The 13,302-nt window shown below is 43.5% G+C and overlaps 1 protein-coding gene across 1 annotated transcript in view; it reads right to left on the bottom strand.

Moving 5' to 3' along the window:
• Nucleotides 1-265: 265 nt before the first annotated feature.
• Nucleotides 266-13,302, bottom strand: part of LOC120061473 (partitioning defective 6 homolog beta-like) — a 39,253-nt gene continuing 26,216 nt past the window's right edge. Inside the window, exon 3 of the mRNA XM_039011310.1 lies at nucleotides 266-4,083. Within this exon, the coding sequence (XP_038867238.1) occupies nucleotides 3,203-4,083 (881 nt within the window). The 3' untranslated portion in view covers nucleotides 266-3,202. The remainder of the gene's footprint in view (nucleotides 4,084-13,302) is intronic.

The raw sequence follows: 13,302 nt of genomic DNA, 5'->3' as shown, positions 1-13,302 counted from the left end.
GTCTCATCCATCCTGTCTGACTGGCTTCTGTAACATTAATCCCATCTAGCCTGTCTGACTGGCTTCTGTAACATTAGTCCCATCATACTCTGACTGATATACGAACTTACACATTTTCTGTTCATTTAGGTTGTTGAAAAATTTGTCAAGTTATTTAAATGCATGTTTTTGTATTTTCTAGTCATTAAACAAAACTTATAAAACAAACGCGGCAATCACTGAATATATTTCCAGCTCATGGAATCAACAATTATACAAGTGCATCTAAATTCATACATTTCTTTATTACTTTTTCATTAAAATGTGATAAAAATGTACATCATATACTATCAATAAGAAAATACTGACAATTTTCAGTACAAATCTATACCTTGATTTATCTGACAAACAAAAGTCATTGCTCATTATCTGTCAAAACAAAGGTACAGACACAAAACAAATTCCGAAGCCTGTTTAGTGTTCTCTGAAACATGCAGGTCTCTCCCAGGAATAGAGGAATTCACAGTACAGGAAAAGTGTCATAATCTACACCTCTAGAAGCTGCTTGTACAGAAAAAAACAAACACAAAATCACTTAAAAAAAGAAGAAAAAAGGAACAGATTAGAAAATGAAATGAAACCATTAATTAACACAGTGGATCAGTAATAACGCATTAAAATGTTTACTGACTTAGCAATGAAAAGGAATATACTGAAACGTGATTATAAAATAAATAGTTGTTGTGGTTATGATCCCCATGTCCTGTGTAGTTAAAACAATAATAAATTAACATATATAAAATAAAATAAAGTCCATTCTAAAATGTGACTCATCGTGCCGTGAATGTTCCAGAACTGTTTGGAATGAGAGGGAGAGAGAGAAAGCAATCCCAACTCTTCTACACCCTGTACCAAAACAGAGAATAGAGTAGTACTGTACCTCACAGTATGAAAAGGAGGGGGAGTTGAGTTCCCATGATACCCTACTCTGAGTAGATGGCATGTCTGATAGGGAGAGGGGAGTTGAGTTCCCATGATACCCTACTCTGGGTAGATGGCATGTCTGATTACAGTGATCCAGTGTTTCTGATTCTCATCAGGTATTTCTGCAGGTAAGACCCATTGCAGTCAGACTGAGGGGAGAGGGGGGTGAGTGAGGCAACTGTTCCCAGTACATTTTTCTTCCCCATCAGAGTATTGCAAAAAGCAATAGGAGAAATGGACTATCTGCTCTCAGTAGAGTCTGTTAGCTTCTATTAATGTTTACATGCTGAGTACAGACTTAGTCTAAATTCCCATTATACTTCACAACAGCTCCCTGGCAACTAAACACACAGAATAAAACGACAATCTATTGGAATGAGGATGTTCTGCAGTGCAGTACTATCCTGTCTAGTGTTTTGGGGAAGTCTGTTGGCTCTACACTCCTGACATTCTAATGAACTTGCTGGTGTTGACCTTCCTGAACAGGTAGGTACAGTCATCAGGTGATATCATGTGACCAGGAACAAGTGGGAATAGACCTGTACTCACCTGATACAAGTCATAATGCATAGCACTAGACAAACTCCACCTTACTCAAACACAGAGACGGTATGTGTGAGAGCGTGTGCAAGACAAAATAATCTAACTTCTTCCTGCAGACAGGGTTCTATAACAGTCCCATCCATCCTCGCTGGGTTCATTAGTGTCCTAGCTCTAAGTTACGTAACATCTGTGTCGTACTCAGTGTCACGGTCCAACTATTCATCTATACCAGTATCACATTCTGTTGAAGATCGGATTGAGGGTTACTCCAAAAAAATATACAATGAAATAGTGAATAAATACTGTACATGAAGTGAGGACACTCTTCAAATGTGAATGATTCAGGCCACATCCAAGTGAACTCAGAGATGGAAAACTAGGAAAGCCACCATCTGTTGTTAAAGATACATCCTCCCAAACCAGACAGATGAGAGCCAGCGATAGAGAGAGAGAACATGCTGAGATGAGTGAAGCGTCATAGTTCTCAGAGAATCACATTTACAATCACATTCTGTCACACTATGTACACGAAGTGGGGAAATAGCCCTTGTCGTGAGGAAAGAGAAGTTCGATGAAAAATAAGACCGATCTTCATCCAGGCAGTGACAGCACACCTGTCAGATGAGGTGTTGGTCCGTGACGGTCAATTGAGATACTTATTTTCAACTAAATAAAAAAAATCATACAGTGAACCAGTTTAGATTGAAATAAAACAGTAAAAGAAATAGCATGAAAATATTTAAAGCGGCAATCTGCGGTTCAAACAAAACTGACTCCCCGCCACTATCTTGGTAGATGGCTGAAGGATGGGGTTTAGAGAAATGAAACCACTTTTAAACCCATAGACAGATCTACGGATACAAGGAATGACAATCCATGATAACAAAATTATAGTTCTAACCATGTTGGAGAGATTTTGTAAGTTCAGTTGCTTCGCATAAATTGCTTCTAGTTTTTTCTCTCATGATTATCAACATTAAAAGCTTGGGGAGAGAACACAGGAATAGTGGTTAATCATGTCCAGGTCCATGAAGAGAGACCCATATATATATTGTTTCTCCTCAGACTAAAATCTGAGTATTATTGCAGACCTCTACTCTTTGTTAGTTAGTATGGTAACATGTAGGATAGAAGCCATTACTTTTGTTCCCAAATCACAAGCTGTAATCGCCTAGGGGAGTGGTTGTTGTCATTTGCAAAGTGACAAGGCAAATGCAGATTGTGAAATGTAGTTTCCTCTATCAAACAAACCAGGGTAGAATAGCTAGGGAAAGGTCAGAACCTAAAGACATCTGCAATCATTCATTCATCCATTCATTTTGTTCAGTCATTAAAATCAGTATTTTCCTATGGTTCACAAAATTGAAAAAACAACAGTGTAGCATCTCATTGCTGCCCTCAAGTGGAAGACCATAGAAACACAGTCTCCACCTCACAAAATAGAAACAAGTGCTTTTTATGGTTGTCAATGAGAAGTCGGAGGCCTTTCTCCGAGGCAGAGTCACTTTCCTCCTCCACACAAAACACCATGGTAATCAATGTGTCTGTCAGACAGCATAGGGAGGGCGGTGTCGATACTATGGCACGCATGTGTGGATGTTGTCGTTCTTTGTGTATGCATGAGGGTGCGCTTCAGTGTATGTAAGACTATGTGTTTGCGTTCCCGTAAATACTGTGCAACTACAACAGCGTGTGTTTACAGTGTAATGACGGTGCCTTCCTCCTCTAAGCTCCTTCCCTCCAGGCCCCTGTCGGCAGTGCTGAGCGTGCCCAGTGAGCCGGAGCGGTTGTGGGAGGCCAGGGCTCCGTTGGTGGTGCGGAGGTCCAGATGGGGCACGTAGCGAGGAATGAAGGGTATGGTACAGCTGGCCGAGGAGGTCCGTGGGATGGGCATGGCCTCTCCGTCCACCTCTATCACCAGGTCCTCATCATCCTCATCACTCTCCAGCTCCTCTGGATGGAAGTTCTGGATGATGTGTGCCGGAGTCGTCGCCACGGCAGTGCCCGGGGAGGAGTAGCCGTAGAAACTGGTGCCGCTGTCGGACGAGTGCCCAGAGCTCCCGGACGCTGCCCCGCCCCCTCCGCCACTCCTTACGATGTTGTTGCGCTGGTTGGCCGGTTTCACCGTCACGATGAGGTTGTGGCTGTTGGCGATCATCATGTCTGTCACCTGGTCCAGAGACTTGCCTTGCACCTCGATGCCGTTGACCTCCAGGACCTCGTCGTTGACAGCCAGCAGGCCAGTGCTCTCAGCCAGGCCCCCAGGCACCATGCGGGAGATGAAGATCCCAGGAACCTTCTCCAGGCCCTGGGGCGTGACCCGGACGCTGGAGCCGTCTCGGATGTAGAAGCCCAGCGGTTTCTCCTGGCCATGCTTGTAGAGGCGAACCCGGCGGTGTGTCTCAGGGAGGATATCCACATCAATGATGGAGGAGACGGGCCTGAAATCCCTGGGCAGGCTGATGATCACAAGGGGCTTCTTCCGGTTGGCATCAGGCCGTAGCAACATGGCCGCTAGGACCGTCTTCTTGGGACGGGTCAGAGAGTCCAGACCAAACGCAGAGTAGTCGGCTTCCTCTGGGGGAGGGAAGAGAACAATGCATCAGAACCCTATCAATATCACATGATACAGGATCTAATCTCATACCGTAAATGCTTACTGATCATTATGGTGGAACTATAAATCATTACTGACATTCTACCTCAGACTATACTGTAGTTATGCAAAAGCGATGGTGTTGCTCCAAGCCTGAGGCCTAGGGTTCCTTTATCTTGTCTTATCTCCCTCGCCTTGTTACAGGGCTTTCCCCATCTCTTCCCTGGGCTTATTCTTCATGTGTAGTAAATGTTAACGTCGACTCCGGTCTCTCATGGTAGGGCTTTTGGAATTCTTCAGAGGCTTACTCACAGTAACTGTGCTGCTCTGAGACATACCTGGACTTTCACCTGAGCATGGCTTAGAGCAGGGACAGGGATCAAGACTCGATCAAAGGTCTAAGAAGAGCGAGAAGCAGGGCCATGGCTCTCTAATGGTTAACCACCAGCATACGGATGCCAAACATTAATATCATAACGTTCATTCCCTCCTGGGTTGTGCCCCAGTCCCACCCCCCCCCCCGTATCGCTCTCTGTCTCCTCTTCCTCCCACTGGCTATGATGTTCTAGAATGAATGACGTGTTCTCGTATCCCACGGTGTGTTGTAATGTATGTATGTTCTAGAATGAATGACGTGTTCTCGTATCCCACGGTGTGTTGTAATGTGTGCATGTTCTAGAATGAATGACGTGTTCTCGTATCCCACGGTGTGTTGTAGTGTATGTATGTTCTAGAATGAATGACGTGTTCTCGTATCCCACGGTGTGTTGTAATGTATGTATGTTCTAGAATGAATGACGTGTTCTCATATCCCACGGTGTAGTGTATGTATGTTCTAGAATGAATGACGTGTTCTCGTATCCCACGGTGTGTTGTAGTGTATGTATGTTCTAGAATGAATGACGTGTTCTCGTATCCCACGGTGTGTTGTAGTGTATGTATGTTCTAGAATGAATGACGTGTTCTCGTATCCCACGGTGTGTTGTAGTGTATGTATGTTCTAGAATGAATGACGTGTTCTCGTATCCCACGGTGTGTTGTAGTGTATGTATGTTCTAGAATGAATGACGTGTTCTCGTATCCCACGGTGTGTTGTAGTGTATGTATGTTCTAGAATGAATGACATTTTTATTTCACCTTTATTTAACCAGGTAGGACAGTTGAGAACAAGCTCTCATTTACAACTGCGACCTGGCTAAGATAAAGCAAAGCAGTGTGACAGAGTTACACATTCGATAAACAAACGTATAGTCAATAACACAATAGAAAAATCTATATACAGTGTGTGCAAATGTAGTAAGATTAGGGAGGTAAGGCAATAAATAGGCCATAGTGACAAAATAATTACAATTTAGCAATTGACACTGGAGTGATAGATGTGCAGATGATGAATGGGCAAGTAGAGATACTGGGGTGCAAAGGAGAATATATTTTTTTTTACACAGGGATGAGGTAGTTGGGTGGGCTATTTACAGGTGCAATGATGGTTAAGCTGCTCTGACAGCTGACGCTTATAGTTAGTGAGGGAGATATGAGTCTCCAGCTTCATTGATTTTTACAATTCGTTCCAGTCATTGGCAGCAGAGAACTGGAAGTAAAGGTGGCCAAAGGAGGAGTTGGCTTTGAGGATGCCCAGTGAGATACACCTGCTGGAGCGCGTGCTACGAGTGCGTGCTGCTATGGTGACCAGTGAGCTGAGATAAGGCGGGGCTTTACCTAGCAAAGACTTGTAGATGACCTGGAGCCAGTGGGTTTGGCGACGAATATGAAGCCAGGGCCAGCCAACGAGAACATACAGGTCGCAGTGGTGGGTAGTATATGGGGCTTTGGTGACAACACGGATGGCACTGTGATAGACTGCATCCAATTTGCTAAATAGAGTGTTGGAGGCTATTTTGTAAATGACATCGCTGAAGTCAAGGATTGGTAGGATAGTCAGCTTTACGAGGGTATGTTTGGCAGCATGAGTGAAGGATGCTTTTGTTGCAAAATAGGAAGCCGATTCTAGATTTAATTTTGGATTGGAGATGCTTAATGTGAGTCTGGAAGGAGAGTTTACAGTCTAGCCAGACACCTAGGTATTTATAGTTGTCCACATATTCTAAGTCAGAACCGTCCAGAGTAGTGATGCTAGACGGGCAGGCGGGTGCAGGCAGCGATCAGTTGAAGAGCATGCATTTAGTTTTACTTGCATTTAAGAGCAGTTGGAGGCCATGGAAGGAGTGTTGTATGGCACTGAAGCCCATCTGGAGGTTAGTTAACACAGTGTCCAAAGAAGGGCCAGAGGTATACAGAATGGTGTCGTCTGCGTAGAGGTGGATCAGAAAATCACCAGCAGCAAGAGCGACATCATTGATATATACAGAGAAAAGAGTCGGTCTGAGAATTGAACCCTGTGGGCACCCCTATAGAGACTGCCAGAGGTCCGGACAACAGGCCCTCCAATTTGACACACTGAACTCTATCAGAGAAGTAGTTTGTGAACCAGGCTAGGCAGTCATTTGAGAGACCAAGGCTATTGAGAGTCTGCCCGATGAGAATGCGGTGATTGATAGAGTCGAAAGCCCTGGCCAGGTCGTGGTGTGTTGTAGTGTATGTACACACTGTGCAGTTTGCTCAGGTGATGTGGATAAACTCTTTGAACCTAAGCATCATCAGTAATTGTCCGTGTGTGTGTGTGTGTTCTGGGATAGGGTGCAGGCAGGTTGTCGATAAGGATTCCAGCCCTCAGGTTGACAGATATACCCCCCTCCCCTCAACCAGAAAAACAAAGGATCAAGTGTAGAGGAGTATCCCATTTCAGTTCTCATGAAACATAAGTTCATTGCCTCCTTACTGTCTGGACATTACAACTGTATGCATACAAAATATAGGTTTACATATTCACAAAAACACACACTGATATGTTAATCCAAACTCAGCTAATCTGTATGATGTAAACACAGAGGAAGCATGCAGGGCATTCATAAATATTCACACTGATTTGACTTTTCACATTTTCTTGTGTTACGAAGTGGGATTCAAATTTTTTGGGGTCAAAGATTTACTGTGTCAAAGTGGAAGTAAAATTATAATATTTGTAAAAAATGTATGTAAAATAAAAACACTAACATGTCTTGATTAGAGAAGTATTCACACCCTTGAGTCAATACATGTTAGAATCACCTTTGGCAGCGATTACAGCTGTGAGTCTTTCTGGGTAATTCTCTAAGAGCTTTCCACACCTGGATTGTGCAACATTTTCCCATTATTATTAAAACAATTCTTCAAGCTCTGTCAAATTGGTTGTTGATCATTGCTAGCCAACCATTTTCCAGGTTTTGCAATAGATTTTCAAGCAGATTTAAATTGAGACTAACTCGACCACTCAGGAACATTCACTGCCTTCTTGGTAAGCAACTCCAGTGTAGATTTGGCCTTGTGTTTGTTGGAAAGCAGACTGAACCAGGTTTTCCACTAGGATTTTGCCTGTGCTTAGCTCCATTCTGTTTCATTTTTATCCTGAAAAACTCCCCAGTCCTTAACGATGACAAGCATACACATAACATGATGCATCCACCACTATGCTTGAAAATATGTAGAGTGGTACTCAGTGATGTGTCGTGTTGGATTTGCCCCAAACATAACGCTTTCTATTCAGGACAAAAAGTTAGTAGCTTTGCCACATTTTTTGCAGTTTTACTTTAGTGCCTTGTTGCAAACAGGATGCATGTTTTGGAATATTTGTATCTTGCACAGGCTCTCTTCTTTTCACTCTGTCAGTTAGGTTAGTATTGTGGAGTAACTACAATGTTGTTGATCCATCCTCAGATTTCTCCTATAACAGCCATTAAACTCTGTGACTGCTTTAAAGTCACCTTTGGCTCATGGCAACTGAGTCAGGAAAGACGCCTGTATCTTTGTAGTGACTGGGTGTATTGATACACCATCCAAAGTGTAATGAATTAATTCACCATGCTCAAAGGGATATTTGATTTTGACCCATCTACCAAATCGGTGCCCTTCTTTGCGAGGCATTGGAAAACCTTCCTGGTCTTTGTGGTTGAATCTGTTTGAAAATCACTGCTCAACTGAAGGACTTTACAGATAATTGTTTAGTGGGTTATGTGTGGGTTATAGAGATGAGGTAGTCATTCAAAAATCATGTTAAACAACATTAATGCAACTTATGTGACTTGTTAAGCAAATTTTTACTCCTGAATCTATTTAGGCTTGCCATAATAAAGGGGTTGAATACTTATTGACTAAAGACATTTCAGATTTTCATTTTGGGGTATTGTGTGTTGGCCAGTGACAAAACAACATTTAATACATTCAGGCTGTAGCAACAAAACGTGGAAAAGGGGAGTGAAAACTGGGTGGTAGCCTAGCAGTTAAGAGGTTGGGTCAGTAACCGAAAGGTTGCTAGTTCCAATTCCAGAGCTAGGTGAAATCTGGTGATGTGCCCTTGAGCAAGGCTTTCAGTCTCAATACAGCAGCTAGCAAGGCTTTCAGTCTCAATACAGCAGCTAGCAAGGCTTTCAGTCTCAATACAGCAGCTAGCAAGGCTTTCAGTCTCAATACAGCAGCTAGCAAGGCTTTCAGTCTCAATACAGCAGCTAGCAAGGCTTTCAGTCTCAATACAGCAGCTAGCAAGGCTTTCAGTCTCATTACAGCAGCTAGCAAGGCTTTAAAGAGTAATTTCTAATCTTTTACACACACACACACACCCCTGATCAAAGAGTAGACCTTTCCTAAATGTTATCCCTCCAACCCGCCACCACTGGTTTCCTATGGTCGATAAAGCAAGCGTAAATAGTCAATACTATGGAGCTAATGCCTCAGGACCCAGACTAATAATCTGTGACTGTCTTAGTGTGTCCCTTTGGGGGTCAGTGTCATAATATCACAGTTACCTCTGGGCCGGGCCACCAGGGTCACCATCACACTCAGTGTCTTGAGACAGTTGATCAGTCTCTCCTCATTTTGTTCAACGGTTGGCTGATAAACTACACATCTCACCTGTATATATGAGTTCACCTTTATGCTCAAGGTGACTCAAACTTCAGTAATGCAATTGAGTAAGTTAGCATATGTGAGTTAATAATTAATCCAACCAATCAGTGATAACTGTGTAGGAAGTAAACCCTCTCACCAGGGTGAGAGTTAGGGTTGGGTACAAGGCCCCCAGGGTGAGAGTTAGGGTTGGGTACAAGGCCCCCAGGGTGAGAGTTAGGGTTGGGTACAAGGCCCCCAGGGTGAGAGTTAGGGTTGGGTACAAGGCCCCCAGGGTGAGAGTTAGGGTTGGGTACAAGGCCCCCAGGGTGAGAGTTAGGGTTGGGTACAAGGCCCCCAGGGTGAGAGTTAGGGTTGGGTACAAGGCCCCCAGGGTGAGAGTTAGGGTTGGGTACAAGGCCCCCAGGGTGAGAGTTAGGGTTGGGTACAAGGCCCCCAGGGTGAGAGTTAGGGTTGGGTACAAGGTCATTTGGTTGTATTTGTTGGCTTGTAAAGTCTGAATTTGACAGTCATTTAGTAGAAACAACATCAGACCTGTGTGTATACTGGACCAAATCCAACAACTAGACATTTTTCATGGGTCTATAAGGGTAAACTATTCCAAAAATATTCTGAACGTTATGATTTCACAGACAACTATCTTAGTCTATGCCGCTCTGACATTGCTAGTCCATATATTTATATATTCTTAATTCCATTCCTTTACATAGATTGTTGTCTATTTGGTATTTGTTGTGAAATTGTTAGATATATTACTGCACTGTCGGAACTAGAAGCAATTCACTACACCCGCAATAACATCTGCTAACCATGTGTATGTGACCAATAACATCTGCTAGCCATGTGTATGTGACCAATAACCATCTGCTAGCCATGTGTATGTGACCAATAACATCTGCTAGCCATGTGTATGTGACCAATAACATCTGCTAGCCATGTGTATGTGACCAATAACATCTGCTAACCATGTGTATGTGACCAATAACATCTGCTAACCATGTGTATGTGACCAATAACATCTGCTAACCATGTGTATGTGACCAATAACATCTGTTAACCATGTGTATGTGACCAATAACATCTGCTAACCATGTGTATGTGACCAATAACATCTGTTAACCATGTGTATGTGACCAATAACATCTGCTAACCATGTGTATGTGACCAATAACATCTGCTAGCCATGTGTATGTGACCAATAACATCTGCTAACCATGTGTATGTGACCAATAACATCTGCTAGCCATGTGCATGTGACCAATAACATCTGCTAGCCATGTGTATGTGACCAATAACATCTGCTAGCCATGTGTATGTGACCAATAACATCTGCTAGCCATGTGTATGTGACCAATAACATCTGCTAGCCATGTGTATGTGACCAATAACATCTGCTAGCCATGTGTATGTGACCAATAACATCTGCTAGCCATGTGTATGTGACCAATAACATCTGATTTGAATAGTCATTAGAGAGAGGATGGTAAAGACAGGAGCAGAATGAACACACGTGTACTGTGAACGGAATACACTATTGCATTTCCAACCCCCACAGGGTGTTTAAAGTAGGGACTCTTCTCTCAGTTCAGGAGTTCAAACTCAGTCCACCTCCATTCACTACCGACCACGGTCTGTTCTACCCAAACACATAAAACCTACTGACCACGGTCTGTCCTACCCAAACACATAAAACCTACTGACCGCACGGTCTGTTCTACCCAAACACATAAAACCTACTGACCAGTCTGTCCTACCCAAACACATAAAACCTACTGACCAGTCTGTCCTACCCAAACACATAAAACCTACTGACAGCACGGTCTGTTCTACCCAAACACATAAAACCTACTGACCGCACGGTCTGTTCTACCCAAACACATAAAACCTACTGACCGCACGGTCTGTTCTACCCAAACACATAAAACCTACTGACAGCACGGTCTGTCCTACCCAAACACATAAAACCTACTGACCACGGTCTGTTCTACCCAAACACACAAAACCTACTGACCGCACGGTCTGTTCTACCCAAACACATAAAACCTACTGACCGCACGGTCTGTTCTACCCAAACACATAAAACCTACTGACCGCACGGTCTGTTCTACCCAAACACATAAAACCTACTGACCGCACGGTCTGTTCTACCCAAACACATAAAACCTACTGACCGCACGGTCTGTTCTACCCAAACACATAAAACCTACTGACCGCATGGTCTGTTCTATGTATGTGACCAATAACATCTGCTAGCCATGTGTATGTGACCAATAACATCTGCTAGCCATGTGTATGTGACCAATAACATCTGCTAGCCATGTGTATGTGACCAATAACATCTGCTAGCCATGTGTATGTGACCAATAACATCTGCTAGCCATGTGTATGTGACCAATAACATCTGCTAGCCATGTGTATGTGACCAATAACATCTGCTAGCCATGTGTATGTGACCAATAACATCTGCTAGCCATGTGTATGTGACCAATAACATCTGCTAGCCATGTGTATGTGACCAATAACATCTGCTAGCCATGTGTATGTGACCAATAACATCTGCTAGCCATGTGTATGTGACCAATAACATCTGCTAGCCATGTGTATGTGACCAATAACATCTGCTAGCCATGTGTATGTGACCAATAACATCTGCTAGCCATGTGTATGTGACCAATAACATCTGCTAGCCATGTGTATGTGACCAATAACATCTGCTAGCCATGTGTATGTGACCAATAACATCTGCTAGCCATGTGTATGTGACCAATAACATCTGCTAGCCATGTGTATGTGACCAATAACATCTGCTAGCCATGTGTATGTGACCAATAACATCTGATTTGAATAGTCATTAGAGAGAGGATGGTAAAGACAGGAGCAGAATGAACACACGTGTACTGTGAACGGAATACACTATTGCATTTCCAACCCCCACAGGGTGTTTAAAGTAGGGACTCTGCTCTCAGTTCAGGAGTTCAAACTCAGTCCACCTCCATTCACTACCGACCACGGTCTGTTCTACCCAAACACATAAAACCTACTGACCGCACGGTCTGTTCTACCCAAACACATAAAACCTACTGACCAGTCTGTCCTACCCAAACACATAAAACCTACTGACCGCATGGTCTGTTCTACCCAAACACATAAAACCTACTGACAGCATGGTCTGTTCTACCCAAACACATAAAACCTACTGACAGCACGGTCTGTTCTACCCAAACACATAAAACCTACTGACCACACGGTCTGTCCTACCCAAACACATAAAACCTACTGACCACGGTCTGTTCTACCCAAACACACAAAACCTACTGACCGCATGGTCTGTTCTACCCAAACACATAAAACCTACTGACCGCATGGTCTGTTCTACCCAAACACATAAAACCTACTGACCACACGGTCTGTTCTACCCAAACACATTAAAACCTACTGACAGCATGGTCTGTTCTACCCAAACACATAAAACCTACTGACCGCACGGTCTGTTCTACCCAAACACATAAAACCTACTGACCACACGGTCTGTTCTACCCAAACACATTAAAACCTACTGACCGCATGGTCTGTTCTACCCAAACACATTAAAACCTACTGACCACACGGTCTGTTCTACCCAAACACATTAAAACCTACTGACCGCATGGTCTGTTCTACCCAAACACACAAAACCTACTGACCGCATGGTCTGTTCTACCCAAACACATAAAACCTACTGACCGCACGGTCTGTTCTACCCAAACACATAAAACCTACTGACCGCACGGTCTGTTCTACCCAAACACATAAAACCTACTGACCGCACGGTCTGTTCTACCCAAACACATAAAACCTACTGACCGCATGGTCTGTTCTACCCAAACACATAAAACCTACTGACCGCATGGTCTGTTCTACCCAAACACACAAAACCTACTGACCACACGGTCTGTTCTACCCAAACACACAAAACCTACTGACCGCATGGTCTGTTCTACCCAAACACATAAAACCTACTGACCACACGGTCTGTTCTACCCAAACACACAAAACCTACTGACCGCACGGTCTGTTCTACCCAAACACATAAAACCTACTGACCGCACGGTCTGTTCTACCCAAACACATAAAACCTACTGACCACACGGTCTGTTCTACCCAAACACATAAAACCTACTGACCACACGGTCTGTTCTACCCAAACACATTAAAACCTACTGACC

This window comes from Salvelinus namaycush, chromosome 16 (genome assembly GCF_016432855.1).
Source record: "Salvelinus namaycush isolate Seneca chromosome 16, SaNama_1.0, whole genome shotgun sequence".
In the NCBI taxonomy this organism is placed as follows: domain Eukaryota; kingdom Metazoa; phylum Chordata; class Actinopteri; order Salmoniformes; family Salmonidae; genus Salvelinus; species Salvelinus namaycush.
The sequence above is the reverse complement of the archived record's forward strand: the minus strand, read 5'-3'. Positions and strand labels throughout refer to the sequence as shown.